Consider the following 16,700-nt stretch of genomic DNA (forward strand, 5'->3'; position numbering starts at 1 on the left):
GTGAGTTATACCCTCCTGTTCATGTGATTAGGTGTGAGTTATACCCTCTTGTTCATGTGGTTAGGTGTGAGCTATACCCTCTTGTTCATGTGGTTAGGTGTGAGTTATACCCTCCTGTTCATGTGATTAGGTGTGAGTTATACCCCCCTGTTCATGTGGTTAGGTGTGAGCTCTACCCTCCTGTTCACGTGATTAGGTGTGAGCTCTACCCTCCTGTTCATGTGGGTAGGTGTGAGTTATACCCTCTTGTTCATGTGATTAGGGGTGAGCTATACCCTCTTGTTCATGTGGTTAGGTGTGAGTTATACCTTCCTGTTCATGTGGGTAGGTGTGAGCTATCCCATCCTGTTCATGTTGTTAAAGGCAAGTTACACCATCTTGTTCATGTTGTTAAAGGCAGGTTATACCATCAAGTGATTAAAGGTGAGTTCCACCGCCCTGGAATGTCCTCAAACATGAGTTTTAGCATTTTGTATATATCAATAAAGGTGATCCATACTATCATGTTCATGTGGTTAGAGTTTTATCATTCTTTTTATGTTGTTAAACGTGGACTTTACCATCTTGTTCGTGTGCATAAAGGTGGGTTGTACCATCCTGTTCGTGTTCATAAAAGTGTGTTGTACCATCCTGTTCGTGTTCATAAAAGTGGGTGGCACCATCCTGTTCGTGTGCATAGATGTGGGCTGCACCATCCTGTTTGTGTTCATAAAGGTGGCATCCTGTTGGTGTGCAGAAAGGTGGGTTACACCAACCTGACTATGTGATTAAAAGTACTTGTTCGCCTGTCCATGACGCAAATGAAGAACGTCAGTGACGTTCGCTATCAGTTAGCACCAATTAAGGCGAATATAAATTAATTTTGTTAAAGCAAATTGTGTTATACATCCCAGCCAAACTTCCTAATTGGTACTCGTCTAGTGTGAACCTAATCCGATCAAATGACGTCATTTCTTTCTTTATCTCATGCAAATTGTTCAATACGCTGTTAATATATTATAATAGTTAACAATAGACCTTACACATTGAGAGTTCATGCTTGCCACCCTTACACACTGAGAGTTCATGTTTGCCACCCCTACACATTGAGAGTTCATGCTTGCCACCCTTACACACTGAGAGTTCATGTTTTCCACCGTTACACATTGAGAGTTCATGTTTGCTACCGTTACACACCGAGAGTTCATGCTTGCTGTCTTTACACATTGAGAGTTCATGTTTGCTACCTTTACATGTTGAGAGTTCATGCTTGCCAACCTTACACACTGTAAGTTCATGTTTGCCACCTTTACACATTGAGGGTTCATGCTTGCTGTCTTTACACATTGAGAGTTCATGCTTGCCACCCTTACGCACTGAAAGTTCATGTTTGTCGCCTATACATGTTGAGAGTTCATGCTTGCCAACCTTACACACTGTCAGTTCATGTTTGCCACCTTTACACATTGAGAGTTCATGCTTGCTGTCTTTACACATTGAGAGCTCATGCTTGCCAACCTTACACATTGAGAGTTCATGCTTACCACCCTTACACATTGAGAGTTCATGCTTGCCACCCTTACACACTGAAAGTTCATGTTTCCCACCTTTACACATTGAGAGTTCATGTTTGCCACCTTTACACATTGAGAGTTCATGCTTGCTATCTTTACGCATTGAGATTCATGCTTGCCAACCTTACACATTGAGAGTTCATGCTTACCACCCTTACACACTGAAAGCTCATGTTTGACACCTTTACACGTTGAGAGTTCATGCTTGCCATCTTTACACATTAATAGTTCATAATTGCGACCCTTTCACAGCCTGCCAGCCTTAAACAGTCATCTGTATGACTGTGACAGTTATCATACTCTCAGTGTGTATGGGTGGCAAGCATGGACTCTCAGTGTGTATGGGTGGCAAGCATGAACTCTCAATGTGTAAAGGTGGCAATCAAAACCTCTCAATGTGTTAGGGTGGCGAGCAAAACCTCTCAGTGTGTCTGGGTGAAAAGCATGAACTCTCAATGTGTAAGGGTGATAAGCGTGAACTCTCAATGTATTAAGGTGGCAAGCAAAACCTCTCAATGTGCTAGGGTGGCAAACATGAACTCTCAATGTGTAGGGGTGACAAGCATGGACTCTCAGTATGTTAATCCTCTGCGGAACTTGCGGGTGGGGTGGGGTGAGTGGGTGAGGGGTGGGAAGAAGCTGGGAGAAGATCAGGGAACATATCTGATATAAAACATGTCTGATATAAAACACCGTGGAATCTGATAGTCTGATCTGGTTTGATGACGTAAGCAATTCTGGCTTGATGACATAAGACATTCTGGTTTGATGACGTAAGCGATTCTGGTTTGATGACGTAAAACATTCTGGTTTGGTGACGTATTCATCGAAAGTGTAGACATATATCACCTCTCTGGTGGAAAGAGTGGTCAAATAAATGACCTAGATCTCTAAGTAATACTTACATGCCACAAGGATGACACCTACACCTGCCATGTCTTGTTGTATTCGTCCTTTCCCTTCGCCACACATACGCTGTATATGTGGTATGATATATAACAATATGCTATATTTACACCTTAAAAACTATTCTGTTAAACTGACAGAATACTGTTAGTCTGTCGGGATAGGTTATGTACATGTCAGACTTGTTTTGATATCCCAACAGAATATATTCTATTACTGCAACGGCGTATTGTGTTTTTCATTACAATATTATGTTGCTGTGGCATAATATCATGTATTCTACCATCACTTGCTCATAATATTGTTGAATTTAACAGATTAGTTTTTGCAGTGTAAAGCCTGTTCGTCGTTTAGCGTAAATGTGTGTTCGTTTTTTTAAAATTCTATCGACGAGATGTAAGGAAGTATTTCATTAAAACTACTGTTTCAAACGGCATAGAGGGCCTATTAAAAAGCCTATTAATACTGTTTATAGTTGACATTTCTCCAGGAAGTTTCCGGTCAGAATTAAATGATACCCCAGTTCATTCCAATACTACAGCGCGTCACAAGATCGAATCCAGCTGGCGGTAAGCTGTATAGGCTACAATCACACGTTCTTCGTAAATAATACATAAGAAATCGATAGCTAAAAACCTATTTTGTTTTATTTTAACGATAAAATACAAAATTAAAATCACAGATCCGATCACCTTATCACAAAGTGGAGTGGTCATCACGCCTTGTATGTAGATTCCAAATTAACAATTTGCATCACCCAAAACAACCATACGCGCAAACCTCTCATTCTTCGAAGTATCCAATATTCATGGCGTTGTGATGCGGAGATTGCCAGTCGCAAGGGGAACAACTCTGTCATATGAGTGGGTAATACTGCACAGCGAGTTTACGCTTTCACCGTGAATCACAGAAATATGTCCCTGGCTCTTACTTGCACATCATACAACCAATACGTCATTGTAAAGATTTAAATATTAATGTGACATTGGTATCTTCTTCGATTTTCCCCTTTAACATAAAAGACAAGAGTACAATATAACAACATTCAATCCATCCAATCCATCCAACTCATCCAATGATGTTCCTATTCATATTTCCTTCATAACCGCTTACCTGAGTGAAAAGTGCATTTTGTTCACTTGTACTAACGATCACAATTCGCCACAACAATTTGATGACCAAGTATAACACAAATCATACCGTCATATACACATTCAAACATAACCAAATGCATAATAAAGTGTAAGCGTTATCTGTCATGCAGCAGGTTGTATATAAACATGAAAAATGGCCCTGAATGTTTCTGTATGTCATATGCCGTAAATAGTAACATAGAGGCCAAGTATTAATTGCTATACAGCATTTGCCCGAAAAGCAGGAAGTTCACGCATTTTAAAGCAGCGTTGAATTTATTTATTTATTTATTTATTTATTTATTTATTTATTTGTCTGATTGGTGTTTTACGCCATACTCAAGAATATATGGGCGGAGAGGAAGCCATTAGTCAGTTCGGGTTGCCAATACAAATTGTCCAGAAAAAGAAAATAACTCGCTCTAAACTAGTTAAAATTGAAAACATGTCGGCGCTCTCGATTTTGTCGATGTACCCGATTTTGTTTACTTTGAACTTGAACGTCTAGGTTATGCCACACCACAAAAAAGTGAGATGCTTTGCTCTTTAAATATTATGTGGGATACTTTAAAATGGTCATATACATTTTGTCCGGTGTTGTCTTTTCTTTTAGGTTGCACAGACCGAACTGAAAGTCATACTGGCCAGGTTGAAGGTCGTACTGGCCTCGTAGCAATGGATGAATCACGTCAAAGGTGTCCGGCTTGGTCCTGTAGTGGGACTATTGGGGTGTCATAACCGGTGTCCGGGTTGGTCCTCTAGAGGCACTATTTGGGTGTCATAACTGGTGTCCGGTTTGGTCCTGTGATGTGACTATTGGGTGTCATAACTGGTGTCCGACATGGTCCTGTAGAGGGACTATTGGGGTGTCATAACTAGTGCCCGGCTTGGTCCTGTAGTGGGACAATTGGGGTGTCATAACTAGTGTCCGGCTTGGTCCTGTAATGGGACTATTGAGGTGTCATAACTAGTGCCCGGCTTGGTCCTGTAGTGGGACTATTGGGGTGTGATAACTGGTGTTCGGCTTGGTCCTGTAGTGGGACTATTGAGATGTCATAACTGGTGCCCGGCTTGGTCCTGTAGTGGGACTGTTGTGGTGTCATAACTGGTGTTCGGCTTGGCCCTGTAGAGGGACTATTGGGGTGTCATAACTGGTGTCCGGCTTGGTCCTGTAGTGGGACAGCACTTTATCTCGACATTCCAACAGATCTGCTGCACAAGGACAACATTGCAATAGTACAATCTACGTATAATACTATGACAGGGACGTTAAAATAAATAGGTATCCTGAATATGCAATAACGTTTCATGTCGTCACTACCATGCAGTGACAAGAAAACAAGGGGAACAAGAAATATTACCAAGATGCGCTCACAAGCATGCGCGAACACCCTTCAACAATACTCATGGACACTTAGAAAAAAAAGAACAACAACAACGCCGTTCCGCATGACATAATGCTGCTCGCTACAGCTAAAAGGAAATACAGTGAATTGCTGAAGACAAACACTTCTTCAGCAGCTGTTTCGTGACCTTATATTCTTTTGCACATTCCCTGCAAAAAAAAAGAGTTTATATGTACAGAGTACCGTAACCGCCACGTAATATTTTTGTGGAAGTGAGATCTGAATGAATGAATGAATGAATGGGTCTGTAGCAGCGTGCGGATGGTCGTGGGTCTCCCCTGAGCTCTGCCCGGCTTCCTCCCACCACAATGCTGGCCGCCGTCGTATAAGTGAAATATTCTGGAGTACGGCGTAAAACACCAATCAAATAAATAAATACATAAATACATAAATGAATGAATAATTAGGGTTTAACGCTACACTGGCAGTATTTCAAGAACATGATAAAACACAACATCAAGACAAACAGGGAAAAGACAGCTAAAATAAGCAAAAAACATTTAAAATTCGACGAGAACATTAAATAAAGTTCTTGTAAAAGCTTACATTTCTTTTAAGTACCTAACCTCAGTATCGTCAGCAACACTGTCATGCCGACCGTATTACATGAAAACTACATCGGGAACACATTTGTCCTGTCCCACAAGGGAGTTAACTAGGTTAGTCAGGCATGTAAGGTCTGAAATAGTGTATATCACCACTTGGGGAACGTACAAGTACAATTGATCATTTTCGTATTAATTAACTGCTTGTATTCAAAGTCAGGCATTTTATTTTCTGTAAGTACCGCAGCAATGAATATAGTAGGCCTAATTGCTGTACCTGTAGTAAAGGGAAACTTCACGTTCATTTGTACAAGTGGGCAATCAAAATATATTACACGATAGTTAGTAGAAAGAGCTAAAACTTCTAATCGTTTTAAACCTCGGAACCTCAATATATCGCAGAATTTGAATGGCAGAGAATGCCCTTAAGGCTAGTTTGACTACTGACTGCTTTTCTTTGCATGATTCCGTCCTAATGTTGTACTTTATATACTTTTTAGTTCTCTCGGTGGTTTGTGTCATACGTCGCTTGGAGAATTGACCCGGAACGTCCATTTCGGATGACGGCTGGCATATGAATGTCTGTATCGACGTATAGATAAATGTAGCGGTTGCTTTGTAGATATACAGGTAGCATACGAACATCAAGACATGATGCATTATACCATTGGGATAATATGCCGATGGAATAAAATCAAAATGGCGTGACTTACCTCATTCGAGCTTCATATACTTCGCCATGTAAAAACACTGAATTGAAACAGCGATGATGAACGTACTGGCGCTACCTGTAACCAATGTATACAATGTAGAAGAAAAAAAATCAAATTTCGAAAAACAAATGAGAATGTCAGTCTGTCCGATAATTTGATTCACACCTTACTTTAATTCTGTTACGTAAACGCTTTTTTTCTCATTTTACCTATTTTGGATTCTATAGTTTCTGGGACGGAGAAGGGGAGGGGTAAAATTAATGGCACATTTTTCTCCATTGGATAAGACTAAAAACTACGTTACATAAGGTTTGTAATCGGTTACCCTGCTGTAGCGGTTGTTTTGTTATTTTGGTTAAATCCCTAACTAAAAAATATTCGCTTGTTTTTTTTATTTTGAGGGTTTTATAATTATAAATTATATTTTGTATTATATTATAATTCCCAAGTGAATTAGACAAGAAATGGCATGATTTTACGGGTTACCTGCTAGGATGGCTGTATTTCTCTCCACAACTCCGAACGCCGACGCCACGAATACTGCTATAAACAAGACGAACACGGCACGTGACAGGATGTAACGACATACGCGTCTGTTCCTTTGCTGGATTGTCTCATCTGAAGATGATACATGTGACATGCGCAATATGAGTGACTGATTTGATAACTGACTAGTTGACATACAAGCCCACTGACAAAGTCAGGTATGAAATTGAAGAAATATATGTAGGTATAGGCACGGGTCAAGACAAGCACATAGTGTGGTGATAATAATTGATGTGCTTTTGTGCAGTATGACTGACTTGATGCTTGACTGACTGATTGATAAAAATGACAGACACGCTCATTCACTCATTCACTCACTCACTCAGGTACGAAATTGGACAAAATATATTTAAGCATAGTGACCACACTGAACAAGCAGACTGTCGTGACAACACAAAATCTAAAAGAAAACGACATTAATTCTGCCCCAATATTGCAAACCAATTAGCCAACCTTGGGAGGGAAAAAACAGGTCGTCCTTTGGTTTTGTTCAGGCGCCTCTGAGTCTACTATGTCATTTGTACCAATTTATAATAAAAGAAACAATGAACAGATTAATTAATTTATGAATCAATTAACTGACGCATGAATGTAGGTGACAATGTACAGTGTAAAGCTCTGCTCCCATTTCCCTCACCACGGATTGTATAAATAAACTAATTTTAGGCCTATATAGACTTTTTGTACCTATTCAGTGGAGAATGTTGAAGGATACATAACAAAATACTGTAAAACGAAGTGCGTGTGGTTTTAAGGAATATATATGCCACAAAAAAGAGAAGAAAATCATCTTGCGAAATATTACATATTTCTTTATTTTTATTTTATTGTATATTTCTGGCTATTTTATGCACCATTTCCGTCAGCGGCTGGAAATATTCGGCTATGACTTCATCAATGAACATACTGGAAACGCGGGATCGGATCAGCGCCACCAATTCTGGTTTTCCCCTCAACAAAGTTGTTTTTTACATCTATCACTGTTGACGTCACCACAGCAAGCTACTTAACAGACTGGAAGCTGGGCCTGGGAAAAACCGTAGTTAAAATCCAGTTTTACGCCCCAAGCTGATAAACTTTAATGTAGTTTTGTATGTTAAACCACATCATATACTACGTGCCAAGAAATAGAGATCAAGCGTTTATTGAATCCTGTAAGCTATGTGTGCACAAGTAGGTCACAGCTTACGGGACATATTTAAGTAAGGCATTTCCAAGCTGACTTACTTGTGCACACATAGTTTAACATAGTATTCTCATCTCGCTTGATGAATGTGGCGAACATTTAATTTGCTGAACAAGGGCTTTCATTTTGTGTCACATTTACCTCTGCGGATGGAAATGGCGTCTTTTATGGAGATTGAAAACTGAATTGCCAGGCAGATTGTAGACAAGATTAACAAGATAATGGCAGGCCATAAATATCCCACTTCGTCAACTGAGGATGACTTGTCAGTGGTTGTTCTTTCTTGGTGCGGTTGTGTGTGACCTTGAAAGAAAAGTATAAAACACCAAACAAATAAACAAATACATACATACTGAAGACATTTTCTCACATCTACGTTGCAGTATTTGTTATAGGCCTAATATACTTGCACATGTGCGTAAAACACCAAGCAAATAAATAAATACATACATACTGAAGACATTTTCTCACATCTACGTTGCAGTATGTGTTATAGGCCTAATATACTTGCACATGTGCGTAAAACGCCAAGCAAATAAATAAATACATACATGCTGAAGACATTTTCTCACATCTACGTTGCAGTATGTGTTATAGGCCTAATATACTTGCACATGTGCGTAAAGCACCAAGCAAATAAATAAATATGCTTTGCTGTGAACCCCGTCTTTAAACATTGTACTATGTTTTGTTTTATTTCTTCCTGATTCATTGCCTGACCTACATTTTTGACCTACGTGCAGGGCCTGTTGAAACGCAGACCTTCCCACGTACGGTCGGAGAGGAAGCCAGCATGAACTGGACGAACTCACAATGGTAATGGTGAGAAGCGCCACAGTCAGTGCCCCGCGCTGCTCGACACACAAATCACACATGACTGGCTAAAGCATTGTAATTTACGGTATTTTCACACAACATTCGTTGAGTTTCGTGCATGTTAAATATTTGCGACACCTAATACATCACATGAATTCCTTCATTGTGGCAGACAACAGAAAAACCCTGGGATGTCGCCAAAGTCCTAAAGTCACAGCATTTGGAGGCGTATATAGTAATGAGCTCTGCGCATGCGCACTGAATTTAAGGACTAACAACCCGAAACAGCTATCTGGCTAATATGGGCTGTAAAATTAGTACAGTGTAACTAGAAGGTAGGATCTGACGTATTGTTCTGTCTCAATACAACAAACTTGGTTAATTGCTATCTAAAGCTATACCCAAGAATATTTCATCGATTTGATGGTGGTCGTTTTCATTGGTGAAAGAAACGGACCTATGGCAAGTTATAATTGTGAACTTTTTGACCTTTGACGTGTGATAATGGTGGAAGCATGTGACCTCAAGTGAATATCATGTAAAACTATTTCCTAAATAACTATAACATCAAACCAAAAAAGAGAAAAACAATAATGTGATTATTGAAATCTTCCGGTTTTCACTGCAATCGATTAAAGTTAACTGGAGGAAAGCTTTCGAAATATTAATTTTCAATATACGAATTATGAAATTCTCGGTGCCAAAAAATATTTTTGTGAATTGGAAGTTGTTACCTAATTGGAAGGTTGCCATGACAACAGTGGTTGAATCTTTCTTCTGTCTATCATGCAAACGGGTTTAGGTGTTTACGAAGGGTTAAACAGGAATAAAAGAACCAAGGATACTCACTTGTTCCGTCAGTTAACGGTTTTGTCGTAACAACCAGACTCACACGAGCTGTCACATCTTTGACAGTGTCGTCTGCAGCGAGAATTCGTACAACGAAGGAACCGCTGTCGTCAAACTTTGGCTTCAGCAGAACTAACGAGCAGGCATTTCCCAAGAAAACACGTCCTTTGTAACTGTCTGCCTGATGAACTTCACCATCAGAGTCTTTCATCAGGACGTTATCGTCATCTATTTTCCATCGAATAAGGAACTTACCATCCGGGTTCTCAAGCTCATAATCGCAAGGCAACGTCACTTCCGGCTCTTGCAAGCGAGCCGAAACTGGGCTGGTGACATTAATCGTTACTGCAGTGATTCCTGGATGAAAGAAAATGACGTCATCAGAACTTATTAATCTAAGCAAGCTTCTGATATACCAACACACTGTAAAACTGTTTACAACGCATAAAGTAAGTTATCTATTGGAATTAATACGCTCAAGATCATATTGCACTTGAACAAAGGCAGTCAATTTTACAAGCAAAGGAAAGCGAACGAGACAAACCGCTTGACGTACATCAACCACATACGGTAAATCTGTCACCCACTCATGGTACATGTGTAGATCACGTAGTCCATGTACATATGCAGGTGTAAGAATGTAATTAAGACGTACAGCATAGAGACAAAAACCAGCGCAGAGACGACAGTATGATAGACGTACAGTATAGAGAGAAAAACCAGAGCAGCGACGACAGTATGATAGACGTACAGTATAGAGAGAAAAACCAGAGCAGAGACGAGAGTATGATAGACGTACAGCATAGAGAGAAAAAACAGTGCAGAGACGACAGTATGATAGACGTACAGCATAGAGAGAAAAAACAGAGCAGCGACGACAGTATGATAGACGTACATCATAAAGAGAAAAACCAGAGCAGCGACGACAGTATGGTAGACGTACATCATAAAGAGAAAAACCAGAGCAGCGACGACAGTATGATAGACGTACAGCATAGAGAGAAAAACCAGAGCAGAGACGAGAGTATGATAGACGTACAGCATAGAGAGAAAAAACAGAGCAGAGACGACAGTATGATAGACGTACAGCATAGAGAGAAAAAACAGAGTAAAGACGACAGTATGATAGACGTACAACATGGAGAGAAAAACCAGACAAACGACGATAGTGTGATATACGTACAGCATAGAGAGCAAATCCAGAGCAGCGAAGACAGAGTGATAGACGTACAGCATAGAGAGAAAAACCAGAGCAGAGACGACAGTATGATAGGCGTACAGCATAGAGAGAAAAACCAGAGCAGCGACGACAGTATGATAGACGTACAGCATAGAGAGAAAAACCAGAGCAGCGACAACAGTATGATAGACGTACAGCATAGAAAGAAAAAACAGAGCAGAGACGACAGTATGATAGACGTACAGCATAGAGAGAAAAACCAGAGCAGAGACGACAGTATGATAGACGTACAGCATAGAGAGAAAAACCAGAGCAGAGACGACAGTATGATAGACGTAAAGCATAGAGAGAAAAACCAGAGCAGACACGACAGTATGACAGACGTACAGTATAGAGAGAAAAACCAGAGCAGAGACGACAATATGATAGACGTACAGCATAGAGAGAAAAAACAGAGCAGAGACGACAGTATGATAGACGTACAGTATAAAGAGAAAAAACAGAGCAGCGACGACAGTATGATAGACGTACAGCGTAAACAGAAAAAACAGTGCAGAGACGACAGTATGATAGACGTACAGCATAGAGAGAAAAAACAGAGCAGAGACGACAGTATGATAGACGTACAGCATAGAGAGAAAAAACAGAGCAGCGACGACAGTATGATAGACGTACAACATGGAGAGAAAAACCAGACAAACGACGATAGTGTGATATACGTACAGCATAGAGAGAAAATCCAGAGCAGCGACGACAGTATGATAGACGTACAGCATAGAGAGAAAAACCAGAGCAGCGACAACAGTATGATAGACGTACAGCATAGAAAGAAAAAACAGAGCAGAGACGACAGTATGATAGACGTACAGCATAGAGAGTAAAACCAGAGCAGAGACGACAGAGTGATAGACGTACAACATAGAGAGAAAAACCAGACAAGGGACGATAGTGTGATAGACGTAAAGCATAGATAGAGAAACCAGAGCAGTGATAATGTACAGATCTGCACAGGTCTGCATGGTTATTTATATATTTATTTTATTGCGTTTTTACGCCGTATTCAAGAACTTTTCACTTATACGACAGCGGCCATCGATTTGGTTATTTTAAAGGTGCTAAATGCGTTAGGTATTGATAATTATCATCGAAAGACAATGATTTTTTTATTATTTTATATTTTCTTTTCCTTTATCGTCATAGTCCAGCCAGCGAGAGCTAGAATCGAGCATATGACCTGATCGGTCAGGGACTGGTTGGGTGTGGTGAGAACAAAGCTTTAGAAAAAAAATGTATATTAAATATTTGCAAATAAATCTTCACGTTCTTTCATTTGATTTTGTTGTCATTTTATATTTTTTTCTCCTTTATCGTCACAGTCCAAAGTCGAACAAAGCTTTAGCCAAGGAGCCGGCGAGAACTGAAGTCCGGATGTAGTCCTACCCTCTCCGTCTGCGAACACGTCACTACAACATATCATTTTACTATTCTGGCTTGATACGGTACTGTAAAGAAGTTTACTTACCGGTGAAAAAAAAAGTACAGGAGAACAATAAGATCCACCGCATGTCTGTAACACAAAATAAGAAGTATTGAGCTCGTGAACAGAGTGCCACATGATGCCTGGACTTTCTATTGGGTAACTGTCCGTCAACTATGTGTAAATGAGAACTTGACTGGCCCTCAGTCACTCATGATGTCTCGCTTTGTAATGCATTAGCGTGAGGTGTGGAAATGCGTGTGAATTATCAGCATAGGTTAGTAGGTATGGTGTCAGTTAGAGGAGGTAACCCGCCTCTGGCTACGGCTGTGAGCCTGTTTTATTTTTTTCTCTCTTCTATTTTACTGAAGCAGACTCTAGATTGAAAGATTTCATGTTTTAATTCCTTTATCATGTTCCCAATGTGTCAGTGAGTGTGAGCCTGTTACGCTGAGTCGTAGCTTGCGCTATAAATAGCCCCGGTTCTCGAGTGGAAAAACCGGTTTTTCAATCGATATGCTGTACAGATCAAGGGTATTATATGGTGCTTCGAAATAAAATCCCAGTTATACACGTAGTTTATGCAATATACACTGGTTAAGTACACTCGCTGTTTCATTATTCGATTAAAGCCAACCGACACCGGAATAATGAGGTCGTGGGTTCGAATCCAGCCTGTTGAATAGTTCGAGGAGCTAGGGTGCTCTTAATGCATCTTTTTCCCACTCATAACATATAACCCTTGTCATACATGTATAAATAAAAAAATTATCATACGGAAGTCAAACAGCAGTCAAATACATGAAATAAATACACAGACACATCAGCATTTTTTGTCCGGAATTTTTGTAGTCGGAAAATCATTAATTACAAACTTTCTGACATTCCTCTACCTCTTGTACACTGTAAAATGGCGTTCCAAGTCCAAAATCGCAAGGCACATTTCCAAAACAATGTAAAAACCACTTTCCAAAGCAATATACACACAATAATATATATTCAAATAGTAAACAAAGTCTAACTCTTAATCCATAAATGATGAAGACTTCTCAATAGTTCAGGCCATGGCTCTAATGGTTCATGATTGTGCCACTCCTAGCACATTTGCTAATCAATTTTACCCATGAAAGGACTCGATGTTATCTATTAATAAAGAATATGACAAAGAAAATGTCAAATTGATAGAAGTATTATGAGAAAGATTCCGTTATATTTACTGTTAACGTTTTTTCACCTACACTTTTTTGACAAGTGTTAATGAAAAGACAGCACTGGGGTTTTTGTGGCGTTTTTGCACCCCACAGAGTCGATGCACCCCGTCATACGTGTAGCTGACGGTCCACCCAGCCATAGGCGTACATGTAGGTCAGCTCGACATTCAGCGTAGATTTAACTTTACCAAGACTTGGTCAAGATATCACAGCATTTTGAAACACGACGTCTTCAATGTGAAATTGAAATTAGACCTGCCGAGGAGTATTTGTTAACTGGGTTTTGTTTGACTCAACTTATTTAAAGCCAATTGTCTCTATTTTTACTCATTCGTCTTGTTTACCTGATCACAGAGATTTAATCCGCAGCTTTGCTATCTATATCTACCACCTCTGTACAATAGGATAAGCTGCTTGGTAAGTCTGAACTTCGATTTAAAAACTGTAATTTTTCGTAATTTTGTATAAAGTGAATAATCGACCCATTCAGTTTTGAAATAACATAACACTGAACACATCGAATTCGTATAAATGTACTCAGTCTCACTTTATACCTGTTTTTATGTATAGAACATCGGTGTTCAATGCTGTGTCTAAACTAGGCCATATGATTATAGATTTTACAGGTGTGTTTTGGAGTTACGCTGGTGACGATTCTAGCGCTTATAAATTAATAACAGACTTTAACAAAGTATATGGCAACAGGACTATGTGCCCGTACCTATTAACGCCGTATATGTCTAAGCAAATGTTGGGTAATAGCTTCTCCTATAGGTCGAACAATCGACAAAGAGGTATTTATGTATGTATTTATTTGTTTGGTTGCTCATTTGTGCCATGCTCAATAAAATACCGGTAGCACACCTACATCTCAATAAAATACCTGTAACTCACTAACACCTCAATAGAATACCGGTAGTTCACTTAAATCTTAATAAAATACCAGGAGTTTACTGACATCTCAGTAAATACCGCTAGCACTGATATCTCAGTAAAATACCGGTAGTTCACTTACATCTCAATAAAACACCGATAGTTCACTTACATCTTAATAAAATACTGGTAGTTCACTTACATCTTAATAAAATACTGGTAGTTCACTTACATCTTAATAAAATACCGGTAGTTCACTTACATCTCAATAAAATACCGGTAGTTCACCTACATCTCAATAAAATACCGGTAGCACTGACATCTCAGTAAAATACCTGTAGTTCACTAATACCTCAATAAAACACCGCTAGCACTGATATCTCAGTAAAATACCAGTAGTTCACTGACATCTCAATAAAACGCCGATAGTTCACTTACATCTTAATAGAATACTGGTAGTTCACTTACATCTTAATAAAATATCGGTAGTTCACTTACATCTCAATAAAATACCGGTAGTTCACTTACATCTCAATAAAATACCGGTAGTTCACCTACATCTCAATAAAATGCCGGTAGCACTGACATCTCAGTAAAATACCGGTAGTTCACTAATACCACAATAAAACACCGCTAGCACTGATATCTCAATAAAATACCGGTAGTTCACTGACATCTCAATAAAACGCCGGTAGCACTGACATCTTAGTAAAATACCTGTAGTTCACTAATACCTCAATAAAACACCGCTAGCACTGATATCTCAATAAAATACCGGTAACACTGACATCTCAGTAAAATACCTGTAGTTCACTAACACCTCAATAAAACACTGCTAGCACTGACATCTCAGTAAAATATTGGTAATTCACTTACATCTTAATCAAATACCGGTAGCACTGACATCTCAGTAAAATACCCGTAGTTCACTTACATCTTAATAAAATACCGGTAGTTCACTTACATCTCAAAAAAAATGCCGGGAGTTTACTGACATCTCAGGAAGATACGCTGTATACTAAGTAGATATTAAGCTCCTCATCGTCATACAACTGAAAAATTTTTCAACGTAAAAACCCAAGCGTACATACCTGCGCAATAAGCCGATGTCAAACACACTTGGAATTATACATCCATAAGCGTTCACACATATCCAGTAGCCTAAGTGCTTGTAGTTGTTTACAACATCAAATGGTACTTCAAGCTAGCGTGCTCACATTCTATATGACAGCGCATGTTATACGACAGAATGAGCTATAGTCCTGTACCTTCATATATACAACTACATCCACGCTAATATTGCTTGTGTTAACATGAGTTCAGTGGACGAACCAAAATGTAGTTCAGCATTACAATACGTAGGTAGGTTATATAAGCTTATCTCTGTTTGTAATGCGATACCGTCATAGCCATTACCAGGCAACCTGTGGGGGTTTTTGTGGGACACAGCCTACATGACTTGTAACAAACGTTTTTATGGTTGTGGGCGATTATAAATACGATGGATAAAGTGCTATCAGACTCGAAGTACGTCGACTGAAATTCCACGCAATATGTGGTGGTCACGTGATTGGGAATCCCGCTGGAAAGTCCGGTGGGGTTTACACATTGTATTGGCCGAACAAGTCTGTGCTTGCCCTGACGTTAGGTTTGACAAAATTTGGTTCGGCCCAAATTTTGTTCAAACCGACATCTTCATTTAAAAACCTGCCGCCGTCGTATAAGTGAGATGTTCTTGAGTACGGCGTAAAACACCGATCAAATAAATAAATAAATACGACAGCGAACTCCTTTACACCCCATGCATCGAGCTGCATGCTCTCTTTCACAGTTGCCAAGTCTGACTTTTTGTTTTTTGTTTTTTGATTTTTTTTTTTGTTTCAAGGTTTGCTTCACGACTTCACCACGGACGTATTTTCGGAATTTATCACTATGATTGCTCTATTATTCTGCTGTGAAAATGTGGTATATATATCAAGTACTACATATAACATAGAAATAATGGTTAAATGACACAAGTGTGTGTTGGGTTGGAGGTGGGCGTGGGGGTCGGGAGCTGACAATTACTGCTTCATCGCCAAGACCCCAGTGACCATGCCGTTGCTCAAGTTTTCTGTACAAAATTTACCAGTTGTGTTTGTGATATTGTATACAGCGAGCGTAGAGAGCGGCGCATGTGCCGTAAAGAGTATGACTGAGACCTGCTTCCGAGAAGTATTTTACCGGATTCTCCCAAGCGATGGATATAGAAGCTAGTACATGTAACGGATGTTGCATTTGTGGCGTTTTTATGTTTTTTGATCGTT

The 16,700-nt window shown here is 39.5% G+C and overlaps 1 protein-coding gene across 2 annotated transcripts; it reads right to left on the reverse strand.

The window, feature by feature from the left end:
• Window positions 1–3,912: 3,912 nt before the first annotated feature.
• On the reverse strand, window positions 3,913–15,716 carry LOC135462848 (uncharacterized). Of its 2 annotated transcripts, none has more exons than XM_064740134.1 (7): window positions 15,486–15,716; window positions 12,356–12,400; window positions 9,654–10,010; window positions 8,130–8,291; window positions 6,743–6,874; window positions 6,257–6,331; window positions 3,913–4,804 (listed from the first exon to the last, which is right to left on the reverse strand). In XM_064740134.1, the coding sequence occupies exons 2-6, from the start codon at window positions 12,396–12,398 to the stop codon at window positions 6,258–6,260; spliced, it is 768 nt and encodes a 255-aa protein (XP_064596204.1). In that variant the 5' UTR covers window positions 12,399–12,400; window positions 15,486–15,716; the 3' UTR covers window positions 3,913–4,804; window position 6,257. The 2 variants fall into 2 exon arrangements, with proteins under 2 accessions (XP_064596204.1, XP_064596203.1); XM_064740133.1 differs by having other exon boundaries at window positions 3,913–5,147.
• Between the last annotated feature and the right edge of the window lie 984 nt (window positions 15,717–16,700).

The sequence above is a fragment of the Liolophura sinensis genome, chromosome 2 (genome assembly GCF_032854445.1).
Source record: "Liolophura sinensis isolate JHLJ2023 chromosome 2, CUHK_Ljap_v2, whole genome shotgun sequence".
Classification (NCBI taxonomy): domain Eukaryota; kingdom Metazoa; phylum Mollusca; class Polyplacophora; order Chitonida; family Chitonidae; genus Liolophura; species Liolophura sinensis.

Excerpts from the sequence above, each read along its gene's own strand:
- LOC135462848 (XM_064740134.1), bottom strand. The coding sequence starts at position 12,398 with ATGCGGTGGATCTTATTGTTCTCCTGTACTTTTTTTTTCACCG. Across the intron at positions 10,011-12,355 it reads CTGTACTTTTTTTTTCACCG|GAATCACTGCAGTAACGATT; the intron begins GTAAGTAAACTT and ends TCTTTCATCCAG. Across the intron at positions 6,332-6,742 it reads AAATACAGCCATCCTAGCAG|GTAGCGCCAGTACGTTCATC; the intron begins GTAACCCGTAAA and ends CATTGGTTACAG.